General features: G+C 41.9%; 1 protein-coding gene across 1 annotated transcript in view; it reads right to left on the bottom strand.

Annotated features, from left to right (window-relative positions):
* The window catches only part of Ndfip1 (Nedd4 family interacting protein 1), a 44,996-nt gene extending 19,625 nt beyond the window's left edge, over positions 1-25,371 (bottom strand). The window contains exons 1-2 of the mRNA XM_057788681.1: positions 25,109-25,371; positions 1,105-1,192 (exon numbers count right to left, since the gene is read on the bottom strand). Coding sequence (XP_057644664.1) covers positions 1,105-1,192; positions 25,109-25,171 — 151 coding nt within the window. The 5' untranslated portion in view covers positions 25,172-25,371. The remainder of the gene's footprint in view (positions 1-1,104; positions 1,193-25,108) is intronic.
* Between the last annotated feature and the right edge of the window lie 985 nt (positions 25,372-26,356).

Raw genomic sequence — 26,356 nt, forward strand, 5'->3', positions numbered from 1 at the left:
AAATATGCAGCACAACAGAAAAGATGTATTTACAAGATTAAACTTTTTGTTGTTGTTTTGTTTTTGTTTTTTGAGGCAGGGTTTCCTAGCTGTCCTGGAACTAGCTCTTGTAGACCAGGCTGGCCTCAAACTCACAGAGATCCACCTGCCTCTGCTTCCCAAGTGCTGGGATTAAAGGCGTGCGCCACCACCACCTGGCTTCTAAATATTTTTCAAGTTTCAAAAGAAAAAAATAATCTTTCTCTTACTCTCTAGTTATAAATTAGTTTCTCCTTAAATTTGTTGTTGTGTAGCCTCAGCTGGCCTGGAACTGCCACTGCCCTGCCTTGACCTCCAGGGTACTGATATTAGAAGTGTGAACTAATACACCAGCTAACTTCAACATTCTTATTGTAATAATTATTGAAAATGTCAATCATCAATGCTCCTCATTAACAAAAAAGGAATAACAATCTCCTCTTCCTTCTCCTCCTCTTCTGTAATAGGATCTAATAATATAAAACTCAACCTGGGGGACTGGAGAGATGGCTCAGTGGTTAAGAGCACTGACTGCCCCTTCCGGAGGCCCTGAGTTTGATTCCCAATGATGACATGGCAGCTCACAACCATCTATAATGGGATCTAGTGCCCTCTTCCATCATGCAGACATATAAGCAAGTGGAGCACTTCTACACAGAAAATATATGAACAAATCTTTAAGAGACTATGTACTCAGTATGTATTCAAACTGTCTCCAGTCTCAACCTTTCAAGGTATGAGCCATCATGCCCAGTATTCAGGTGTTGGGTGTGGTGGTACATGCCTATAACCCTAACTTTCCAGGTAGAGGCAGGAAAACCAGGAGTTAAAGGTCAGTCTCCCTATACATAGTATTTGAGGACAACCTGGTCTATGGGGATCTTTTCTCAAAACAAAAAGAAATATTAAATATCCATTTGGAAAAAAAGTCAATAAGAAGTTAGAGCTAATGGTGAAGCAGTGTTTTAATACAGTTTCTGTGTGGTTATTTTGGGTGTAAGCTAGCCGGGAGGCCAAGACAAACAAGGAACCTGCTCCCTTGCAACAACAGGAGGGGTCTGTGCTAGCCCTGGCCTCAGTACCCACCTGCATTCTCTGCAGAAATGCTGCTGTACGGTGGAGGAGCATCACCTGCAGTCTGCTCGGGTTCCCCAGGCTCCTCTTCATTCTGCAGCTGAATAAAAATACCAGATATTAACACTCACACACACACAAAAACAAATTCAAAAGATACAAATCTAAAAACTAGAGTAGCCTATCTGGAAGGCTATCTGGCACTGTGTTTGTTTCCAAAGCCTTTTTAAAAGTATCCTAATCCCAGGAAGTTATTTTAAGGAAATGAGACAAAAATAAAAAGTTATATAAGAATCATACTCCAAGTACACATTCCTGTAGTCTCAGTCATAGACAAGCCTGGGCTACATAAAATATGAGGCCTATCTAAAAAGAAAACAGAAAAAGCCAAATGTAGCCCAAGCTTGCCTCAAATTTGTCAAGGAGCTGATAAAGGCCCTGTACTCCTGACCTTCCCACTCCTATTTTCCACGTGTTGGGATTTCAGGTGTGAACCACCATGCCCAGCTATCAAAAAATAGATTAAGAAAAAAATCAAAACTTCAAAGAAAATTCGACAACTTAGAAACCTTATAGAACCATTACATGAAGAAAAGTCTGATTTTTATCAAACAATATGCATTGTGCAATTTGTTTGTAAAAGGATAATTATATAATGGAAAGGAGATCTAGAATGACAGACATCTATAATTCAGAACTATCTTTAGGTAATGAAAGTATAAAGGGTTTTTCCTTGTTTACATTTAGACTCTAATTTCAGGACTTGTTGAACATTCATTGCTTGTATAATTTCTTTAAAGTTAGAAAAGCAATCTGGTAGGACAAATATTGAAAATACAGAAACCAAGTCCTACTATCTTATTTGGTAAGTGAGACAGTTATGAAAACATAAATGTCTAACTTCTGTCAGCTCTTTCTCTCACCTATCTGATTTAGTGTTTTAGTGCTGGGAATCAAACCCTGGGTTTTAAGAATCCCAAGCAAGTTATTTACAGCAGAGCTAACTCCAGAACTCCCCAGCTCCTCCAGTTATTTCAATCGTCCACACTGAATGTGCACTGTCTACCTACTGTTGCTGCCAAGTGCCCACCCTAGTCACTGTCATGAAACAAAGATTTCTCAATAGATATACTTTGTAATGAGCCGGTCTACACTGGAATTAAACTATAAAGGGAGTCTGCTGATAAGGGTCTGATCCTGTTTTCAGTATTACCACACAGGAAGTCAACTGAGGTGCTTGTAAGACACACCAGCTCCTAAGCACACTTTACAAAGAAGTTCATGGTAAGCTGAGACAGAAGAGCCTGGGTTTTGATAAGAAGCAGAGTCTGCATCAATCTCCAATCCTGCGCTATCCACTAATCACTACAATATAGATTTATCTATAAATTCAATTTGACATGGGTTCTTGGGCCATATTCTTAGCAGCATCTACCATCCAGGCACTTTCTATAACCTGTGCAGGGTATGAAACCTAGTACAAACATTTTACCAGTGACTTTCATCTCTAGGCCTTGATTTTTTTTTTTTTTTTTTTTTTTGAGACAGGGTTTTCCTGTATACCTTTGGGCTGGCCTGGAACCCTAATCCCCTTGTCTCAAATACTGGATTATAGGCATGTGCCACCATTTCTAACTTGGGCACATTTTTTAGCTCTAACAATCTAATCTTAAACTTAAGTCATTCCCAAAATAATTGTACTGTAAACTAAGGTAATTTTTTCCTTGGAAAAGAAAACATACAGGCAAAATAGTTATAGGAAAGCAAATATTCCAGGGACATCATATAGTGACTTATTTGAAGAGCTCCTGGGAGCATGAATCTCCTCAATCCAAGATCTTAACATTATGTCAGCCTTAGAAGGATATTCTTAGCCTCCTCACGACTAATCACTGTATGAGAGAAGACAGCACCGAGGGAGAACGACAGCAACAAGAAAGGGGAAAAAGATTATTTGAGAATGCAGTCTCTATCTGCAGCAGCTGGTACCATCTGTATTTCTAACCTGCTCTATAATTCTGGAGTCTGGTCAAAGCAAGCATGTTTCTTCTACACAATTTGGTTTCAGAAAGGAAGCCTGGCAGTTCTTAGAAACATAGACATTCAAAAAACTCAGGAGGTAAAATAGACTACCATGCCGGTAGCTGTAAGATAGGTTGCCTGTCTCCTAGCAACCTAGAAATGTGAAATGTGATCACTCCCCAGCACAGTAACAGATAACAGCAGAGAAATTCCAGCCTTCTCAGAAACACTATCTCGTTGGTGAGAAAAAACAAACATTACCAGGTCAAGATTTTTTTTTCTCCCTTAAAATTCAGTATTTTAGAACCATACATTTCCAAGTAAAAAGAAGAAAAAAGAAACCCCCCGAAAAAAAACCATTATGACTGATGGAGGTGCCACATGTTGGAATGACCCCCCACTCAACTGTTCTCATTGCCTCCTCCTACCACAGAAACCTAATTACTTCCACACTGCTGGTGGTAAGGTTAGGCTCGGAGAAGCTGCTCTAAAACAAAAACACTGCAAGAAGAACAAAGGGAATCACATTCCAAAGGCCACACATGCTTAGTAATGACTGCTGAACCACAGAGCTGTAAGCACCCACATTCTTACACTTTGGGGTCTCAAGGCCACTGCTCAGCAATGAAGGAAAAGAAATGCGAGTACCACAACTGGAGTGTAGCCTTTAGGAAACAGTTTACTTGCTTCCATGATGAGTTTTGCCCATTTTCTTGCTCTGTCCCCAAGAACCTTTCTGGTGCAGCCTACCCAGCCACACTGATCCCTTCCTGGTGCTCACAGAGCACAAGCATGTTACTTCTGGGTCAGCACTGGAAAGACTCCCACTCTTCCATCAGTTGGGCCAAGTAAGCCCAGGTCCAGCACAGTACAGGCCAGGCTGTAGCCGGTCCTTGAGGCAGGTCTAAGAGAGGGAACTTAACTCAGAGCACACACAGGAACAGTCTCTGCCGCTGACTCTGGAGACTAATAAATACCACGGTAGCTAGAGTTTTCACCCCATTACATGACTTATTACATTTTGAACCAGTTTTATCTTTATTGTGATCAACAATAATGACATTTTAAAAAAAATATGGCACTGTTTTACAAATTGAACTATAAAATTACTCATAAATGAAAGAAAAGGCCAGGTGTAGTGGCTCACACTTGTAATCTCAATACTTGGGAGACTGAAGCTGGAACATTAAGGAAGTAAGTTCCTGGCCAGACTGAGTTGCTACATAGTAAGCAACTTTGCCTGCTCACCAAAGGAGCCATACAAAGTGTTGAGCTTAATAGAGAACTACCTATGTCTCTACCAAGATGAGAATAATCCAATAATCTGAAATTTCAAGTAGCATTTTGCTTTGTCACACACTTACACTACGTCCTGATTTTCTTTTCCATATCCCCACTTGGTGCATGATCCCAATCTGCCATAATACTCCTTGGTCTTATTAACCTTTGATTTTGAAAATATGTATCCTGGGGGCTAGAGAAATGGCTTGAAGGTTAAGAGCACTAACTGCTCTTCCAGAGGGCCCAGGTTCAACCCCTAACAATCACATGGTGGCTCACAACCATCTGTTAATTATGCATGTGGTACACCAACATATATGCTGGATAAACAGACACACACATAAAATTTTTAAAAAGTTTTAAAAATATGTCTATTAGGACTAGCGAGCCAGCTCAGCAGTTAAGAATGCTTGCTCTTCTTCAGAGGACCTGAGTCTGGTTTCCAGTACTCATGGTCAAATGGCTCACAACTACCCTTAACTCCAGCTTCAAGAGTTACCAAGCCCTCTTCTGGCCTCCTTGGGTACCTGCACTCACCTGCCAGATAAACATACAGACACATAAATAAAAATGATCAAAAGCTTATAAAAATAAATCTGGGGGTGAGGGGTGTTGAGACAAGGTTTCTCTGTGTAATAGCCCAGTGGTCCTGAACTAGCTCTGTAGACCACGTTGGCCTCAAACTCAAAGAAATCCACCTGCATCTGTCTCCCGAGTGCTAGGATTAAAGGTGTGTGTGTACCACCACCACCTGTCTATAAAAAAATAAACCTTAAACCAGGTGGTGATGGCACACACCTTTAATTCCACAACACAAGAAGCAGGGGGATGAAACTCTTGAGTTTGAGGCCAATCTAGTCTACAGAGCAAGTTCTAGGAGCCAGGGCCTACAACGAGAAATCCTGACTCAAGAAACCGAAAATAAACAAACAAATAAATACTTTAAAAATTTATAAAAGGTGCTATTGTTTTGTTTTTAAGGTTAAGGCTATAAAATATAGTACATCTAAAATAAAGGGACCACCTTCCTTTGAATATAAGTATTGTGCCTATTAGAAATAAATACAGCATTAAAGAGCAGGTGCAATGACACTCACTGGTAGTCCCAACTTGTGGGGAAACTGAGGCAAAATAATCACTTAAGTCTAGTTAACTGATGCCAAGCTGGGGAGCATGAAATTATATTAGTATCTTTAAAAAAAAAAAAAATCTGCTAGGTATGGATGGCAGCACAAGCCTATAAATCCCAAAACTTGGGAGATTGAGAGATGGGAGAATCAGGAATCCAAGTTCATCTTTGGCTGCATAATTAGTAGAAGCCAGAAATGCTCACTACAGAAATCATACATAGTTTTTGGTTTGTTTTTTGAGACTGGGCTTCCCTGTAACAGTCCTGACTGTCCTGGAACTAGCTCTGAAGACCAGGTTGGCTTTGAACTCAGAGATCTGCCTGTCTCCATTTTCAAGTGCTGGGATTAAAGGCATGCTCAACCACCACCCAATGATAGCTAGTTTTAATAGAAGCAACTTTGAATTTAACTAGTTTAAAGACACTTATGGAACTGGAGAGACAGGTGGTTGCCACAAACTCTTTTTTCTCCCCCCAGAAACTCTTAGGTCTTAGCCCAGAGTGTGTCGAGCAGCAGAAATTAAAAGAGCCTTATTCAAAAACAAGGTATTAGAAGGGACCCTCCACAGCATGTAAGAAGCAATAGTCACATACAAACACAACACATCATACATAATACATACACACACCTTCAGTTTTAAAATGAATTGTTCTGAGGAACAGTAAAGCAGAGCTAGGTTGGATCTCACTAAGAGACAATATTTAATCTTACAATGAATGGTACTAATAGTCCCAGGCATTTACATTCTCTAAAGACTGGAAAAAGTGAGGAAAAAAAAAAAACCCATCCTATTGCATAAAGTAGGTGTGGTGGTGCACACCTGTAACCCCAGCCCTTGGGAGGCAAAGGCAGGGATGTCACAAGCTCCGCACCCTGGTCTACATCTGAGTTCTGGGCTGTCCAGTTTACACAGTGAGACTCAGTCTCAACAAAACCAAACCAAATAAACCTCACAAATCTTTATACGCAAGGTGAAATGACATCAATATGTACCTCACACAAACACAAAAAAATACATGACAAATAATGCCAAACTAGCCAAGAAATCCCTAATATTACAAGTATTCACACTACTTAATTTGTTGTTGTTGGGTCCTATTTAATTTTACTTTATTTATTTTGGTTTATCGGGACAAGTTTTCTTTGTGTAGCCTTGGCTCTCCTAGAACTAGCTCTGTACACCGTCTGGTCTTGAACTCAGAGATCCTCCTGCCTCTGCCTGGGGTAAAAGATAGAGCCAGAGAGCAAGAACTGCACATTTTCTACTATATCTAATGCATCTACTGTGACACTGTAGCCTCATCAGATTCTTTGCTTTCTCTAAAAAAAAATAAGTGTTTGTACTTGGTGTTTGTGCAAATGTCGTGTGTGTGCTCACACACAGTTGCTGAGAACTGAAGTTGGAAGATTAGCAAGTGCTCTTAAGCACCGAGCATCTATCTTTCCAGCCCCAAATTCTTTACTTGCAAGAAGAGTTCTCTGCTAACTTGCTATTAATATATTAGGTATATTTTAAGTAATTCTGACAAGGTATGAGAACCTCAACTGTAAGAAATGCAACCTCATCTAACAATGAACAAAGGAAGGCTAGAGTTTGCCCAATGAATAATAAACTGCTTGGCCTGGCGGTGGTGGCGCACGCCTTTAATCCCAGCACTCGGGAGGCAGAGGCAGGCAGATCTCTGTGAGTTCGAGGCCAGCCTGGTCTACAAGAGCTAGTTCCAGGTCAGGAACCAAAAAGCTACAGAGAAACCCTGTCTCAAAAATAAAACAAAACAAAACAAAACAAAAAAAAAAAAAAAAAAAAACCTGCTTGCCATGCGAGTGAGTTCAGACCCCAAGTACTGCATGCAACCCTAGCAACAGGGGAAACATAGACAGAAGGATGGCTTGGGCCTGCTGGCCAGTCAGTCTAGCCCTAATGACAAGGTCAAGCTCCAAGCTCAGTGAGAAACCCATCTCAAAAAATAAAGTGGAGAGCAACTGAGAAGGCATCCTGATGTCAACCTCAGGACTCCACACATGCCTGTCTGTAAGTGCACATGCACACACATAGGCACACTCAAACCACACACACGCAGGAGTTGATCAAACATTTCTCCAAAGACCAGTATACAAATGGCCAGTAGACACAAAATGAAATGCTCAACACTCTTAAGGTCATCAGAAAAAATCATGAGATAATACTCCATACCTGCTAAAAAGACAGTAACAAGTTCTTTTTTTCCCCAAGGCAGTTTCTCTGTGTAGCTTTCAAGCCTGTCCTGAAACTGGCTCTGTAGACTGCTCTGAAGATCAGACTGTCCTCGAACTCACGAGTGCTCGGATTAAAAGCATGCACCAACACTGCCCAGCCAGTAACAAGTTCTTATGCTTGGGGGAAAACTAGAACTCTAACAAACTACTGGTGGCAATAGAAAGTGTGTTTCTATTGGTAAATGGTTAAGCCCAGAGTTAAGACATATGTCCACACAAAATTTGATGGTACAGCATTGTCAAAAATTTAGCATACATAGCCAGGCGATGGTGGCGCACGCCTTTAATCCCAGCACTCGGGAGGCAGAGGCAGGCGAATCTCTGTGAGTTTGAGACCAGCCTGGTCTACAGAGCTAGTTCCAGGACAGGCTCCAAAAGTCACAGAGAAACCTTGTCTTGAAAAACCAAAAAGATCTGTGGTTTATCTATACAATGAAACACTATTCAGCAAAAAAAAAAAAAAAAAAAAAAATTGCTTGTGATATAAATAAGCTTTGAGAGCATTATACTAAAAATAAAGCCACTAAGAAAATACTGTCTGTTGCATGCTTCTATTTATATTAAAATGACCAAAAGTGTGATTTCATAGAGAAAGATCAATGGTTATTGGTAACTAAGATAATGGGGGTGGGGAAAATAGTAGCTTACTGTAGAGAGCCGTGTGGAGTCACACCTGATGGCTATGTGTAGAGAGCTGCGTGGAGTTGCACCTGACGGTGCTGGCTCCCGCCCTCCGCGATCCCGAAAGTGAGTGCTTTCTGTGATAATCAACTCCTAATATCAACTAGGCCTGACTTATGCTATTATCACGCAATGATTGTCAGCTGCTTGCATATGCGTGGACCTATGAGCAGTGCCCACCTGGCAATCCAGGATTGGTAGCCCATGCCTACTTAAGGGCTGGGAGAGGTTTGCCCTGGGAGAGAGGAAAAGAGAGAGAGGGAGAGAGAGAGATTTTACAATTGTTAACAAGGTCCTGAATAAACTGCTTAGCAAGAAGAGCTCCGGTGTTGCGCGTCCTTCTTGCTGGCCGAGGGGGACCGTGACAGCTTACTGCGGCTATGTCTGAATTTCTTGTAGGGTCAGGGATAGTAATAAAAATTGTTTAAAAATTAGATGGGGCCGGTCGGTGGTGGCACATGCCTTTAATCCCAGCACTAGGGAGGCAGAGGCAGGCAGATCTTTATGAGTTCGAGGCCAGCCTGGTCTACAAGAACTAGTTCCAGGACAGGAACCAAAAGCTACGGAGAAACCCTGTCTCGAGAAAAAAAAAAAAAAAATTAGATGGGGATAATGGTTATACAGCCTAGTGGAAAATAGTTTATTTTTAATTATACTTTAAAAGAATACACTTGGGCTGGAGAGATATGGCTTGGAGGTTAAGAGTACTTGTTGCTCTTGCAGAGAACCTGGGTCCAACTCCTTGCAGACACATGGTGGTTCACAACCATTCATAACTTCCAAGGGCTCTGAACCCTCTGCTGACCTCCAAAAATATCAAACATGCACATGGTGAGTGTACATACATACATTCAAGACAAAACATTCATACATGTAAACATAAAAATAAATCTAAAGAGATTTTTAAAAGAATAAACTTTAAGGAAATAAATTTTCAATCTCAAAAGAATAATAGTGTTTTCTATTTTCAAAAAGCCAAATCTGTACTGTATAATTTTATTTAAATAAAACGTCAAATTAACTGTTGTACATCACTGTTCCCTTGTTACGTCAGTATCTGTCACCCTCAATAGCCCACAAATCACCACAGAACATGACTGTAAATGGGTAAAATGACAAGCACAGTGAATCACTGCAATTAAAAAAATCATTTCCTGGGACTGGAGAGAGTTCCGTGGTTAAGTGCACTGGCTGCTCTCCCAGAGGACAGGCAGTTCACAGCCATCTGTAACTCAAGGTCCAGGAGATACAATACCTACCTCTGACCTCCACAGGCACTGTATACATGTGGTGCACAGACATCTATGTAGAGAAAGCATCCATACACATAAAGTAATGATTTTTAAAGTTATATGTGTATATATCGCGCTACTGCAGCATTTAGAATATCCAAGACTATCAGAAAAAAAAATAATGTAAACATGATTACATGTTTTACCAAGTTGAAAACCTAAAAATGTACCAAAGCAAAGGAAAATCAAGTGATGAGAACAATGACTTAAAAGTGTCTAACAGACAGAATGCTTCCTCTTAGAAAGGCCATGTTCACAGAGCTTTTGGTTAAAGGCTTGCTTGTTGTGTGGCTGTCTGGCTGGTAGCATAAATAGAACAGACGAACACTTGGCTTTACGAGGGAAAATACCTGCAATATCTATAGAAGTCCTTAGAAATGAGAGCAGATGCCGCCAAGTGAGATCACCAACTTGCATTTCCTTCAACCCCCGGTTCTCCATATTAGGTCGTACTAACAGGAGATACAAGGTGAGCACATCGTAGGCACTCACCTCCAATTCACCTCACCTAAAAAGCTAAAACTGAGCAAAGTCACTGCTCATCTGCAAAAGCACTGAACAGCTGCAATTACGGTGCCAGCTCTTTGTCATCAGCTTACTGACCTATGGAATCAGTGTCTTATGCCCAAATAATTTCCATTTACTTAAGTGTCTTGGCCAAGACACTTAAGTAAATGGCACCTAGCTTCAGTAAAACCTGAAGCCAAGAGTCTTCCAGGCTAACACTTGCCCTCAGTGGGCTAGGATTTCACAAAGACAGAAGATGTGTCAGGTCTAAAGAAACTGAATGAAAAATGAACTTGTCCATATTGGATTTCATGGTCAAAGTTGATGAGGACAACTGACCAGGTCTCTTCCTCAAGAGGGCACCAGATCTCATTACAGATGGTTGTGAGCCACCATATATTTGCTGGGAATTGAACTCACGACCTTAGAAAGAGCAGCCAGTGCTCTTAACCGCTGAGCCATCTCTCGCCCCTAAAAGTTTTTGTTTGTAGACAAGGTCTCACCATGTACTGCTGGCCTGCAGCTTGGTATGTGTTGACCTATCCTTCAATTCACAGGTATATCTACTTGCCTCTGCCTTCCAAGTGCTGGAACCAAAGAAGTGCAACACCATACAAACCTCATTGTAATTTTTTGTATTTACTTTATGTATACAAATAGGTGAAAGTTTTGCTTGCATATATGTGTATATACCACATGCATGCATATATGCACCACATGGGTCCCTGGTACCCATAGAGTCCAGAAGAAAGAATTGGATCTCCAGAACTGGAGTTACAGATGGTTGTGACCTGCTATACAGGCGCTAGGAACTAAGTGAGGTCCTCCTTAAGAGAGGAAGTCTCTTAACTGCTGAACTGTCTTATCTCCCTTATTGTAATTTTCAGAGACAAGAGTCTATGTAGTACAGGTTGGTCTCATCTTTTTTATTTTTATGTGTTGTTTCAGACCATTTTTTGTGTGTGTCTGTCTCCCCTTTCAGCTCATTATGCCATTTAAATCACTGTTAAATGATTTTAAGAACCATATAATATAGAATTACATAGTCAAAAAAACTTAAAAGTGTGTTGGCACATACCTATATCCCCACTAAAGAAAACTCCATTTCCCCAAATTTCCAAATGCAGAAGGGACACCTATGGTGCCAACTGGCATACCAAAGGACCTGCTGGCCTCTCCCTCACTGTCACAAGTACCTGTTACACTTTCAAAGATATGTTAACATTCTAGCTCTTCTCACCTACTCCCCTACCCTCAACTTCCAACTCATGGGCTTCCCTCCCCCAGCTACTCATTCTCCAAATAACCCTGATTACCATCCCCCCCTCGCCCCGCCCTCTCTCTCTCCCCAACCCCATCTCTCATGGCCAGGTTCGGGCTGCTGGCCATGTTCTACTATTTTCTCTCTCAACTCTGGACTCCTCCAGATGCCTCTGCTTGTTCTCTCATAACTACAATAACCTTCCCCTTAGGCAGCACACCACGAGCTGTCATGTCAGCAGTTTATATAGTAAGGAGGACAATTGCCCAAGCTCAGATAGTTAACACCAGGTCTCGATGCTACAGAGTGAAACCCTGTCTCAACAAACAACCCCCCACAGCAAATCCACATAAGTAATAAATCCAAGTAATTAATTCACACAATGGTAAGTTACAGGGGTGAGGGAGCCAGCTCAAGAAGTGAAGTGCTTACTGCACAAGTGTGAGGACTCCCCTCTTCACATATACAAATTAGAACACTTGCCTAACATACAAGGTTTTGGGTTCAATTCCCAGCACTGAAAAAAAAAAAAAATTAGCTGGGTGTATGGTGCACACCTTCAATCTCAGCATTTAGGAAGTAGAGGCAGACAGTCAGATCTCTGTGAGTTTGTAGCCAACCTAGGCTACATAGTGAACACCAGGCCAGCCAGCATTACACAATGAAACCCTATCTCAAAATGATGGAAGCAAAGACCTGTATTTTGAGATCTGCATTTTGTTTACAGTCATCTAAACTCACAAGTTAAGAAAAATATTTACCTCTATCCCCTCTGCAAGGTCTAGGAAATAGACCTGGCATCTTATCTTCTAGCAAGCCCTGCAGGCACCATGCTTCAGAAACAATTTGCGTTTTCCTTTGTTAGTCACTGATCACTGAGCTGCAGTATTTACTTATCAGCTAGGGATGTCTACAAGCCTGAATTCCAGCAGACCTGACACCCCTCTCCTTCTCCCTCACCCTTTTGCTATACAACAGCTTCTGAGAATATAATAAATGACGATTTGATCAGAAATACTGTCTTACCGTCATTTCTTGTGTCTCTTGTACCCTCCATTCCTCTCCCCTAGGTTTATCAGGGACCACCATTCGCACCCCGCTGGCCGGGACATCAAAAAAATTTTTTTATTAAAATTTAATGAAGGCGGCAGTATTCTGTTCCTTGCACTAGTCAATAATTTTCCTTTCTTTTAAAAGGTAATTGAAATTTTAGCTACTTATGGATGAGTGCTATAACCAAGGAAGGGACAATGACAATGGCTCCGGGAGTGATTTACAGGTAGATAGTATCCCCATAACTACTGTCCATGGAAAATATGTTAAAGACAAACAGACACTAAGGGAAAGGAGCCTTATGAAGCATGAGAGGCTCACTGTTACCATATAGTGTAAAAGCAAATTTGTTTGAGAAACAAACCTTAAAAAAATAATAATAAAAACATCTATGCCCGAGGATATAGAGCTACAAGCTACAAGTGCTTGATTATCACTCTTCCTAGGAACAGGAACACCTCTCTCTCTCTCTCTCTCTCTCTCTCTCTCTCATACACACACACACACACAAAATGTACAATATGTTCCTTTCCTGTCTATCAAATTAATAACATAAGGGAAGAGACGGTAGTTATATAGTTAATGATTTTAAAAAGAAATGGCAACAAAAATTAATAAACAGAAACAAGAAATATATCTCTAAGTCTTTTTTCTTATAAAGCAATACTGAATGGGGATGATAAGGATGGCTCTGAGAGTAAGAGCCTTAGAACCTAAATTCAATCGCAGGAACCCACATGGAAGGATAGAACAGAGTCCTGTAAGCTGTCTTCTGACAGCACACAGACACACACACTAAATTCATTTTTTTAAAGAAAAAAAAAACCTTGACTGTCCATTATTCAATCTGTAACACATACTATAGCCTGCTGAATACAAATAAGTGTCTAATAGATGCTTCTGGTACACATAAAGAAAAATTTGGTAATTTTTATCATATTGCAATTCCTAAGATGTTTTTCCTTCTAAAAACAAACAGTTGGCATATTTACGAAATACAATACTCTCTACTGTCAAGACAGCACAATTATAGAGGCTGAAAGTCAACAGCCATGTTGTGACGTACATTGCATTGTTAAATCATCATGTGTTGTTTGAGCTTACTGAGAAGCTGGCTCTGGAAAAAGGGTTGATCCCCTTCCCTTCAGAATCAGGCATGTGTATCTCCAAATGTCCTTCAGAGTCCCGGGATGGGCTGGTCCTCCTCCCTGCTAACTAAAACGGGGAGGAAAGAAACAGCAAAATAGCTCAAGTAGAAACGTTGTGTACTTGAGAACGACTAAAAGGTGAACCATTTTCAACAGAGGTTTATCCCAAAATATAAAACTGCCATGGAAATCCATCCATGGAGCAAAAGCTCAGTCTGGAACTCCAGCTGACTGCCTCAATTTCCCATGGAGGTTTCTGCTGGGTGTTGTAAGTGCCAGATTTGATGATGTTATCTATCTGCTGCTATTTGTTCTTTCACTTGGGAGCTGCACTGGAGGGAACAATCTGCTCTGCCTAGGTGTCCCTCAATCCAGAACTCCAGCTGGCTGCCTCAACTGGTTTTCCCAGTTATTTCTGGTCAATGTTTATAAGCCCTCAATTGACGGTGTCTTGCTATTTGTATCACTTGCTATTTATTCTTTTACTCTTGCTTGCTCTATACTTAATAAGCTCATAAAAAAAGAAACAACAAAACAAGCAAACAACAACAAAAACAGGCATGGTGCACACACCTTTAATATCAGAACATGGGAGACAGAGGCAGGTAAGTTCCATGATGGCTTGGTCTACACAGTGAGTTTTAGGCTAGCCAGGGCTACATAGTGAGATCCTAACAAAAACAAAAAACCAACCAAACAAACAAACAAAAAAATCAGGGCTGGAGATATGGCCCAAGGAACTACATGGCAACTCACAACTGTCTATGACTCCAGCTCACAGACACATATGCAGGCAAAACAGCACTGAACATAAAATAAAAATAAATAAATCATGAAAAAAAAAACAAGCCAAAAAAAGAGAAAAACCTATAAAGTCAAGCAACAAGACAGAAAGTAGCAAAACCTTGACAGCTACAAGTGAGATTGACATGGGGGACTGGTTCAGCACACAGGAAAGACTGAATCCTAAATCAGAACACAAAGTAGGCAACCTGTTTTACATGACCCAAAAGCTCAGAAATTGGTGACACCAGGTACTGATAAACTGAGTTGAAAAAGATTTAAACAGAAAGAAGGAAAGTTGTAGGAACAACTAAAACACGCAGCTCCCAGGTCTCCTTTTAGAAGGCTCACCTAGCGTGTGTAAGGCCACAGGTTCTATCCCCAGTACAAAAAACAAAAACAATTATTCTCGGGAGAACATAAGACAGGGAAGGAGCTCTGGGGAGACATCTGTCCTGGAACTAGCTCTTGTAGACCAGGTTGGCCTCGAACTCACATGGATTCACCTGCCTCTGCCTCTGAGTGCTGGGATTAAAAGCATGCACCACCATGACCCAGCTTTGTTTTGTTTTTTTCAAGAAAGGGTTTCTTTATGCAGCCCTGGCTGTCCTGGAATTTGCTATGTAGACCAGGCTGGTCTTGAACTCTGAGGATCCACTTCAAATCTGCCTGTCCTCTTACCTTTAGAGCACGCGCGCACACACAATAAAGATATATCTGATGCAGAACTGAATTCATTCAGCATTTCTTAGTTTCACATTAACGAACACCAAATGCAGGCTCTCTGTTGTGTATCTTCTAATTCTTGGCATGCACAAAGCCCTGAGTTCCCCAGGTAGGGCAACAAGAAATAACCCTGTCTCAGAAAACAAACAATAACAAAACTGTAGGAAACCACTTCTCGTAAGAGAGCAAAGGTGCCATTTAATTCTAGAATCTAGTCCCCGACAACTGTGTATGTGTCCTGACTTCTGGAGAATGTTTCCCATATGCATATGAGTTAATAATTCTGGTACCACTTTATATATGTATATTAAAACTGAAGAATTATGTAAACAGATGCTATACGGTAGAAGTCAAATTTTTCACTGCTGAAATGGGAGTTTATAGATTAGGAGAATAAATTAGTGTAATCCTCATGCTTGAATGAAAGTTGGAGACACTGTGTGAACTTGGCTTTGGGTAATTTATTTATACAAATGTTGTTCATGAGGCTGAGGGTGTAACTGAGTAACAAAGTATACACGCAGCATGTGGAAGAGCCTGGCTTCAATGTTCAGCACTTAAAGAAACAAGTACATAGATAGGCATTCCTGAGTTTTGCCACCTTAGAAGGCCTACAACTAACAACACCTGATTTCTGGTATCATTCTCCAAGAAAAGGAAGGAAGGCTTCCTTTGGGGGACATGAATCATTCTAAAATGGTGTAAAAAAATATACTAGATAAGACTGGTCCAAAAAGAAAGTGCTCTAAAACAAAGCAAAGATGTAGGTGTCCCAAAGGGAACCAGATACAGGACACAGGACCAACTGAGAGTTTCCCAATTGCCAAAGACAGCACTACACAGTGGTACTGGAATTATAGTCCCAAATAATTATGAGTTCATACAGATATAAATGACTAAGTAAGCTAATAGAGAAGAAATCAATGTTACACACATAAAAATGGCAAATAATGTATGCCAATACTCTGCTGGCAATTGTTAGTTCCACCCCTTCCACTCAGTCTGCGAGTGCCACCGTTCTCACACAGCACAGCATGCAAGAGGGGAGAGCGCCTTTTACAGAAGAGAGCCTGACACAGACTTCAGCCGTGGAACAAGGCATGCTGACAGACCATTTGTTGTATGTGCGTGTCTATGAGCACATGTGCTCAATCAGGTGTCATGTGCAGAGGCTAAAAGTGGATTGAGGGTATCTTCCTCTCTCGTTTTCTATCTGTAATTTTACTTTCTGAGACAATATCTCTCACTGAACCTATCTGATTGGCCAGAAGTCCTAGGCATCCTCCTGTCTCCACACCCAACTCTTAAGTTAAAGCATGTATGTGCATACATACTACATACAGCCTGCACCTTATGTGGGTGCTGGCAATCAGAACTCAGGTCCTCAGGCTACAGGCACTCTGACTGAGCCATACTTCCAAACTGTTGGTGGAATAAGAAATCAACACACGGTGTGGTGTACACCTTTAATCCCAGCACTCCAGAAACAGACAGATTCTAGGAGTCAGAAGCCAGCCTTGTCTATCTACTAGGTTCCAGGACAGCCAGGACCGCAGAGAGAGGAGACCCTGTCTCAATAAACAATAAAAAGACAAAAAAGAAAGAAAGAAATTATGGACTCAGAAAACAGAGAGCCTAATTTATAGGCAGGGTGTACTAGCTAATAGCACACTTGTTGTAACACTACACTTGAAACTGATAATAGAAACTGTGTCTCTACCTGGCAGTCACCAGAGGCGACTAACTAAAATGTTTGCAGAGCACAATAAATCTGACAAATGTTGACCACTTGTCTAGCTTATTGGCAATAATAACAAGGGGGAAAATATCTTTGACCTTATTTTCAGCATTAATCTGCAATTAAACTTCTTTATCTAAAATAGGAGCTGGGTGGTGGTGGCGCACACCTTTAATCCCAGCACTTGGGAGGCAGAGGCAGGCGGATCTCTGTGAGTTCGAGACCAGCCTGGTCTACAAGAGCTAGTTCCAGGACAGGCTCCAAAACCACAAAGAAACCCTGTCTCGAAAAAAACCAAAAATAAAAAAATAAAAAATAAAATAAAATAGGTATGGCCCTCTACAAGAATATGGTTCTCACTAAGCAACTGTACTTATCCAAAGATAATATCAAAATAAACAAATTTAAGGATTTATTTTAAAGTCTTTGTAATCCCAGCACTGTGAAGACTGAAGCGCAAGGGTCCCAAGTTCAAAGCCAGTCTGTGCTACACAATAAAACCCAATTGAAAATAAAACAACAAAATTATTCTTGGGGTAATATTTATTTTTATAACTTAACATAGTACAGTGTATTATAACTGATGTTTGGAATAAACATGTATGCACAGGACCAGTGGTGTCCAGTCCTTAGAACAGGATTCCCAAGGGTAGCCAATTGAGTCTTGGTTTCTGCCCAAACCAGGAAGTTCTGTTCTGTTTACAGAGCACAGAGTGATGAAGCCAATAAATCTCCCCTAACAAGTGATGACCAGTGGAGCCAGCCAGAAAGCAAGAATGAATCAAGAATCTACCAGTGCCACAAAAAAACGACGCAGAGAAAAAGGCTTGCCAAGAGTGAGCCAATTCAAAAACAAAGGACAGTCACAGTTCTGTGCTTCCCGACATTGACAAATCCTATTTCCATACTTCTAACAGATTCAAAGAGAGCTCTCAAGGCTGGCAAGATAGCTGGGCAGGTAAAAGGCACTAGTCACCAAGCCTGACAACCTGAATTCCATCTCCAGGAGCTGCACCGAAGGAGAAAATCAGATCCTCTACCTACACCCACAAATAAAAAACACAATAAAAGTCTTTTTTAAAGCTCTTATGATACTAACCTCATGTGACAATATCCACTTGAAACATCACTTTTCTCTATTTCACATAAAAAATATTTGTAAATGAAATTATAGGATTTACAGCCAGGCATAGTGGTATATGTCTGTAACCCTAGCACTTTGGAGACTAAGGCAGGAGGATTGTTATAAGTTCAAGACTAGTCTGAGCTATACTGTACTAGGTCAGCCTGAGCTACAGTATAAGATCTGTTTTCTCCAAACATAAAAATATAAAAATATTGACAAAAGAAATTATATGATGCAAAATAAAAATTTCTGATCCAGGAATATAAATAAGACTGGCTATTGATAGTTATTTACTGAATACAGGTGATGGTTTCCATAACGCTTATCATACTATTCTACTTTGTATGTATTTGAAATACTAATAAAAAGTTGAGCCAGGGATAGTGATACACTCCTTTTAATCCCAGCACTCAGGAGGCAGAGGCAGGCAGATCTGTCTGTTTGAGTCCAAGGCCAGTCCGGTCTACATAGCAAGTTCTAGGACAATCAGGACTACTTACTGAGACCCTGTCTCAAAACAAACAAACAAACAAAGGCTGAAAAAACAAATACCATTAAGAAATAATTACACGGAACTGCAGAGAAGGTTCAGCAGTTTAGATCACTAGGTGCTCTTCCAGAGGACCTGGGTTCAATTCCCAGTACCCACATGACAGCTCACAACTGACTTTAACTCCAGTTCCTGGGCATCTGACACCCTCACACAGATATACATGCAGGTAAAATACCAATACACATAAAATAAATAAATCTAAAAATATAATAATAAGTACAGGCCAGGTGTGGTGGTAAACACCTTTAATCCCTATAGGTGGCAGAGGCAGTCACAGCTCTGTAAGTTCAAAGTTAAATCAACCTACACACATAGGAAATTCTAGGCTAGCCTGATTCAAGTAACAATTACAATAGCCATCTTTCCAAAGACAATATGCAGTCAATGTAATGAAAAAGAAATCAGAATAAGGCTAGTGTATAGCTCAAGAGGACAGTGACTGCCAGCCATGAACAAAAGCCTAGCTTTCATCCTTAGCACTAAAAAAAGAAAAGAAAAGAAAAATTAGAGACTGTTGTTGAGAATATGGAGAAACTGTAATCTCTGTAAAATGCTGGCAGCAATTCAAGATGGTGTGGCTGCTATGGGTAACAGAATAGTACTTCTAAGAAAACTTAAAATAGAATTGCTAAACCATCCAGAAATTCCACTTCTGGGTATATTCTCATAAAACTCAAAAGTGAAGACCAAGAGGTACGCATACACCCATGTTCTCAGTGCATTATGCTCAAAGACCAAATGTCCACCAGCAAAGGAATTTATTTTTAAAAACGTAGAACAGGTAGGCCTGGTGCCATCGGCTTGTAATCCCAGCTCTTGGGAGATAGAAACAGGAAGATAAGGAGTTCAAGGTGAGCCTCAGAGAAGGGGGGGATTGCCGGGCGATGGTGGCGCATGCCTTTAATCCCAGCACTTGGGAGGCAGAGGCAGGCGGATCTCTGGGAGTTCGAGACCAGTCTGGTCTACAAGAGCTAGTTCCAGGACAGGCTCCAAAACCACAGAGAAACCTTGTCTCGAAAAACCAAAAAAAAAAAAAAAAGAGAGAGAGAAGGGGGTATTTGAGGGGTGGGGGTGGTCAGGCCTTGATATAAGAACCCATCCCAAAACCAACAAACAAACAAGAAAGTATAGACAAGACAAACATAAAACAAAATATTGTTCAGCCTTAAGAAAGAAATTCTGAGGCTGGAGAGATGCTCAGTGGTTAAGAACACTGATTGCTCTTCCAGAGGACCCAGGTTCAATTCCCAGCACCCACATGGCAGCTCACAACTGTCTATAATTCCAGTTCCAGGGGACCTGACACCAATGGCAAAAACACCAATGCACATTAAACAAACAAACAAATGAATAAATAAAACCTTGTCAGCTAATAAATTCTACCTAAGGGGGCTGAAAGATGATGGCTCAGCAGTTAAGAGCACTTGATTGTTTTTCCAGAGGTCCTGAGTTTAATTCCCAGCAACCAAATGATGGCTCACAACCATCTGTAGTGGGATCAGATTCCTTCTTCTGATATGCATAAAGACAGAGGATGCTGGTGTAAAATACATGAATAAATATTAAAAAAAAAAAAGAAAAATTCTACAGAAAAAGAACGGAGGAAGGAAGGAAGGAAGGAAGGAAGGAAGGAAGGAAGGAAGGAAGGAAGGAAGGAAGGAATTCTGACAGTTACTATATGGATAAACCTTAGCAACATGCCACATGAAATAAAGACAGTTACAAAGGGATAAATACATAACTGATGCCATGTCACATGAAAAGACAATTACAAAAAGATAAATAATTGGTTGCATTTACACTGGTATCTAGTTGACACAGGCAGGAATAAGCAAGGTGGAGTATTGTTTGATGGGAACTAGACACAGGGTTGGTTTCATACACACGAATACACTTAATGCTGGCAGATTCTGTACTTAGAAATGCTCAGGTGGGAGGTGTTCCGTGGCAGAACACATGGTTACCATGTATAAAGCTCTAGGTTCAATCCCAGCACCAAGAGGCGAGGGGATGAAAAATTAGTGTGATATATTTTGTTTATTTTACACAATTCTAAAACATTTCAAAGAAACAAGTACTCTATCTTCCATAAACAATCTACCCATGTTTGTTTCAAACAGGGTCTCACTGTGTAATCCAGCAGTCCTAGAGTCACAACCCTACTGCCTCAGCCTCCAGAGCCCTGAAATCACAAGAGTGCACCAACCACTGAGTCCTGCTTCAAGGATTTTTGTATGTTTTCTTAGATGACTAACCATTGGCCACAAATACAGCAAGTAATCTTTAAAACAAGATGTGAAAGAGATAACCTGTCAATGTAACTGTAACTTCTGAAAACTATATAACAAACATGCAAAAAGCAACCACAGGGGCACTGCCTAGACCTTCTTCCAAGATCCTAACTTCACCATATACTCAGTTTTACCCAGTAGAGAGAGCTGACACTCTTTCCCTAATCCATTTCCTAATCTATTAAAATTCCCTTCCAGAATACTCAGGGAACTTAACCCAAAAAGTTATCATCCCCATGCTTGGTTTATGATGTCATCTGAGTGCTATACAAACTTACTGGTGATGACCGCAGGTAGGCAATGAGTTACGTCTAAAACAGCACACCCTGTGTGTGCGCGTGGTTTTTTATGTATACTGCAGCACTGTCCATTTACACAGGATCCAAATTCAAACTTTTTTGTTTTTTTGAGACAACATTTCTCTGTGTAACCATCTGGAACTGGCCCTGTAGACCAAACTGGCCTCTAACTCAGAAATCCTCCTGCCTCTATCTCCTGAGCACTCGGATCACAGGCATGCACCACCACCTCCCAGCTCAAGTCCAAATATCTTAAAATATCTGGCATGAGGTAGCAAAATTCATGAAATAAAGGCAAAGATCTATTGCAGTAAGGAAAATGCAACTAATGTCTTCTTTGAGCTAGCCACAGCTGGGCATGAGCCCAGGTAAACCTTTCAGAAACACTGCTCCATCTATTTGGATACAGTCTCAGTTTTAAAACTGCAAAAACAGGGGTGGGGGGAGAAATCATACTACAGGGACACTGGGTCCATACTAAGTTCAAGTTGTGCATAAATGTGCACACACTCATAAAATCTTGTAAGAGCAAAGGAAGCCAGCAGTGTTAGCATTTCTGAATGAATCATAAAGCTTTCCATTACAGTCACTTAGCTGGAAGACCATCTCAGTTAGATGAACCAGATCAAAAGAAGTCAGAACAGTCTTTCGTGACAGTCTAAAGAGTAGCCATGTTCCTATCAAGGGGCTGGACAATTCACCAGCATTCTATAATTCAAAAGCCTTTTAAATATGTATAGTCTCTGGGGCTGGAGAGATGGCTCAGAGGTTAAGAGCACTGACTGCTCTTCCAGAGGTCCTGAGTTCAATTCCCAGCAACCACATGGTGGCTCACAGCCATCTGTAATGAGGTCTGCTGCCCTCTTCTGGCCTGCAAGCATACATGGAAGGAATGTTGTATACATAATAAATAAATATTTAAAAAAAAAAAAAAATATGTATAGTCTCTGATCACACTATAAAGGACAGTTACATGTGTGTGGAAAACAAACTTCAATGAATGAAAAAAATTTAAAAAATTAAAAATATTCTTAGGGACTTGCCACGCACTGCCCCGGCCCCTCTGTCTGTGCTCTGTGCGCTGGCATCCAGTTCGCGAGTTTCGGACAAGGGAGCTGGAGGTTAAAATACACAGACACACACAGGCAGAGAGACAGCGACAGGGGTCATCCTTGAATTCCCAAAGAATGCTCCCTTTATTGTGTTCAGGGGCAGATTATATAGAGATAGTGACGCCCCAGCCAAACCCACCAGAAACCACTCTCCTGTCATCAGGAACTCCTGAAGGTCTTGTTCTCAGAGCAGCTGTAGGCACTCAGATCAGGGGATTACAAGAAATTCAGGATCTGGGGTCTCACTGCTCCCAATAGGGACTACCAATAGGTGGTTGAGTTATTGCTCAGTCATGCAATTAAATGTCACACAGGCATTAAAAATAGCTGATATGTTACACAGAGAAACCCAGTCTCACCCGCCCCCCCATGGTTGATAAGAGAGGCTAGAGATATAGTTCAGTGGCAGGGTTTACCTAGACAGTGTAAGGCCTTAGGTTGTAGGCCCTACTCTCAGCACTGACTTTAAAAAAAAATTAAAAACAAAAATGAGACATAAAAATCCAATTTTGCTAATAATTGTGTGCCTTTGTACATACATTGATGCAAGACCAACATATGAATATTCATGAATGCACATGCCTGAGACTATGGACACATCCAAGTGTGATTAGGAGCCCACAGAACTGCATGAATGTAAAGATGGCCCGTACAGACATGCATGCGTACATAATATACATGTACACATATGTACCCACTAATGGACACAGCCTGTTTTGGGCCTTAAGCCTTTTATGTAAGTACATAAATTCTCTTATAATCACAATCTGACAGCTTTGTTGACTTGAGCACGTCACTGAGACCCTAAGAGACCTGACTTCTATAAAATGTCATCTATAAAATGAGAACAAACCTTGAGTCATCAAGGCGTTGTCAGGGTTCAATGAAGGCGGATTTAAACGGAGTCCGTCGTGCCTGGCACAGGGAGATCAGCTAGCACTCCTCATCTGCACACATGCACACTTTTCCACGTCTACTCGGCTCCAATCCACAAAAATACCGACCCATCCGTAAACTTTGCTTATCCATGGGGACAGATTTGGTGCTGCCTCGACCTTTGCTTTCAAATTTTACAATTTTTTCCTAGAAGGATTTTTTTCAAGTTTTATTGAAGATTATTTCTTGAAATTTCTTCAAATTTATTTTGCTGTTGTTGAGACAGGATCTTCCTGTACCTCAGGCTGCTTGCAACTAATCTGGCAGTCCTTAAACTTCTGATTTTCCTGCCTCAGCCTCCCAAGTGCCAGGTTAGGGACCCGAGCCACCACGCCCAGCAAAATCAATACTTTTAGAGTAATGATATAAAGATGACCTATCTCTAACATACATAAATTCTGCATAATCAAAAAGTTCCTAAACACAGACGCCAACAAAAGCATTATTTTAGCACTCTAACAAATTTTCTGTATTCTAGCCGTAAACGAGCATTACCCCGTAGCTCAGTAAGATGGCAGTACAAAGAAAATTCACAGTTCTTCTGCTTGTTTGCCTATCCGAGTCGGGATGGAAAGATAGACACTCTTAAGGTTCAGGGGATTTGTAAACAGGTTGATAAAAGCCTGTGACTCGAATTTATTAAAACAAGAAAGCACTGGATTCTCATCCAAGGTCACAGAATAAAGGCAGAGAAGATATAAAGATAGACTGCGGGGCCACAATTTGGAGTGTTTATGAAACCAAGAGGCTAAATCCTTAACTAGTCATTTCAGGAGTCCGGGCGGGGGCGGGAAGGAGGGCGGATTACAACACACCACTGAAGACAGCAAAACAAACCAGTAGTCGACTGCGCCAGGGTTAATCTGCAACACGCTTTAATCGTACTGGTTTTATTTCTACAACGTAGAACACTTAAATCACGCCATTTTATGTCGGAAAAAGCAAGACTGACGTTTTCGTATGCAAATTATACTGAAAACACTTGAAATTTGACAAAACAGAAGCAGTTCAGTCAACAACTCTCTCTGGCTACCTCCCACAATTACGAGGCTTTAGATTATTATCTCACACCCCCCCCCAAAAAAAGTCTCTAATTTCCCGAGGAAACCAACCCACAGGCCGGTAGGGAAAAAAAAAATCTCTTCTCCCTAGGGCCCCAATTTACAGATTCACACAGATAATAATCCAATCATCTGGATATATTTCCTCCCTAGATATGCTATTAAATCTCTTTAAACGTCATTTCCAAGCGTGCAAAATACACCCGGGCACACGCCCTACAGCCTCACGTAGCCCTACATTTTGGGGGCCTCTCTCCAACCAAACATCGCCTCTTCCAAATCGATTAAAAGCTGCGGGTTCGCCTCTCGCTTTATTTTTTTGACTCGAGTCTTAAAGGGAACGACGGGGGTGGGTTTGGGCAGAAGCGAGGTTCTGAAACCCTGAGTAATCGCACCTCGCTGCGGACAGCCGCCGGCGGCAGCACGGGCGATTGCGATCTTTGCTTCTAAACCCATTTCCTTTACCTTTTTGGCTTAAAAAAATAGAAAAGAAAATCCTCTCCCCCACGATTTTCCAATGACATCAAACCAACGCTGAGAGAAGGAAGGACGGATGCCTCCAGGTCGGAGCCCCCAGAGCGCCACGAGTTCGGCCTCCGGGCCCCGCCCGACCTAGGAACCAGGGTTAACGAGGTCCCCGCCCGGCTGGCCCGAACCGCGACAGGCCCAGGCCCCAAGGTCCGGCCCAGGCCCGGCGCGGCCTGTAAAGCCCCGGCGTCGAGTGGCCGGCGGAGGGCGGGGCGGGCCCAGGGCAGCTCACCTGCTGGTACCCGGTGCCGCAGGCCGGCTCCACGGCTGCCAGCGCTGCCAACGCCAAGGCCATGGCGCAGCGGGCCTCAGGGAAGGAGCGCGAACGAGCGAGGTGAAGGGGCGCGGACGCCGCGGCCGAGGGTCGCCGGGAAGCCGAGAGGTACGCGCCGCGGTGTCGGGGATGGCCGCTGCTAGCGCTGGCACGCTCTCCTCGGGCACTGAACGTCGCCGCCGAGGCTCCGTCGCGGCCCCTGGGGAGGAGGCGGGGACGACGACGACGCTGCGCCGCCGCCCCGCCCCCTCCGCGCCCCGCCCCGCCCCGCCAGGCCCGGCCGCGCCCCTTGCCCCCGCCCCAGATTCCGCCAGTTTCCGAAGTCGCTTTTCTATAGGTTTGAGGTTTCTATCGGTTCCCTACCTAACTGCCATCCTCAGACTTCAGACGTCAACCAGCCATAGAGCAGGGGCCTCATCCCTCCAGTCAAGACCCTTAGGATGTATGTAAATTGGAGGATATATGTAAATGTTTTATTGTAACACGGCTCCTTCTGTCTTGTGTGGCCTGCAAACGCTGAAGAATGTATATTGCCTGACCTTTTATAGAGAAAAAAATGCTGACCCTAAATCTTAGCCTGGGTTATTTATAATACAGCCTCATGTATGTAGCCGTTTAGTAGATCTTCTGTTGATACAGAATCCATATTATCTGAAACAAAACTCTCTGAGGAAGTGGCATGAAAGTCAAATTGAAGGATTCTATTCAGATAGCAGGAACGTGTGCTGTGGCCGAGACAAGAGAGAGCTAGCCTCACAGAACTGAAAGGCTCTGGGCCCTTGGTGGAGGAGCTTCTGTGAGCGGTGGTTCAGATGAGGAAGTTGTGTGTGAGGATTCAGTTCAGCTCCTAAGAAGAGGTGGAATGCGAGTCCATTAAGCCAGCTTTCTTAACCATTGCCACACAGTTTAAATTATAAGCTTTGTGAAGACAACAGTGTCTCTCAGGTGTGAGAGACAGTTAAGTTTTAAGTCTTAATTACCGGGCCTAAGAGATCCGGGAAACAAATGCCTCTAACTTGCAAGCCCCTTGCCCGAGGATGGACAGTTCCTAAAACGCTGGAGGCTGTTGTTTAGGTGAGATAACAGGTCACATGTTTTCACTCCCCTGAACAAGTTGTTTGACACACCTGCACCGGATGTGCTGGATCACAAGTGGGTGGAAGTTCATTGGCAGGAAATATATCAGAATGTGTGCTTGCCCTCCAT

The sequence above is a fragment of the Chionomys nivalis genome, chromosome 14, assembly GCF_950005125.1.
Source record: "Chionomys nivalis chromosome 14, mChiNiv1.1, whole genome shotgun sequence".
Classification (NCBI taxonomy): Eukaryota; Metazoa; Chordata; class Mammalia; order Rodentia; family Cricetidae; genus Chionomys; species Chionomys nivalis.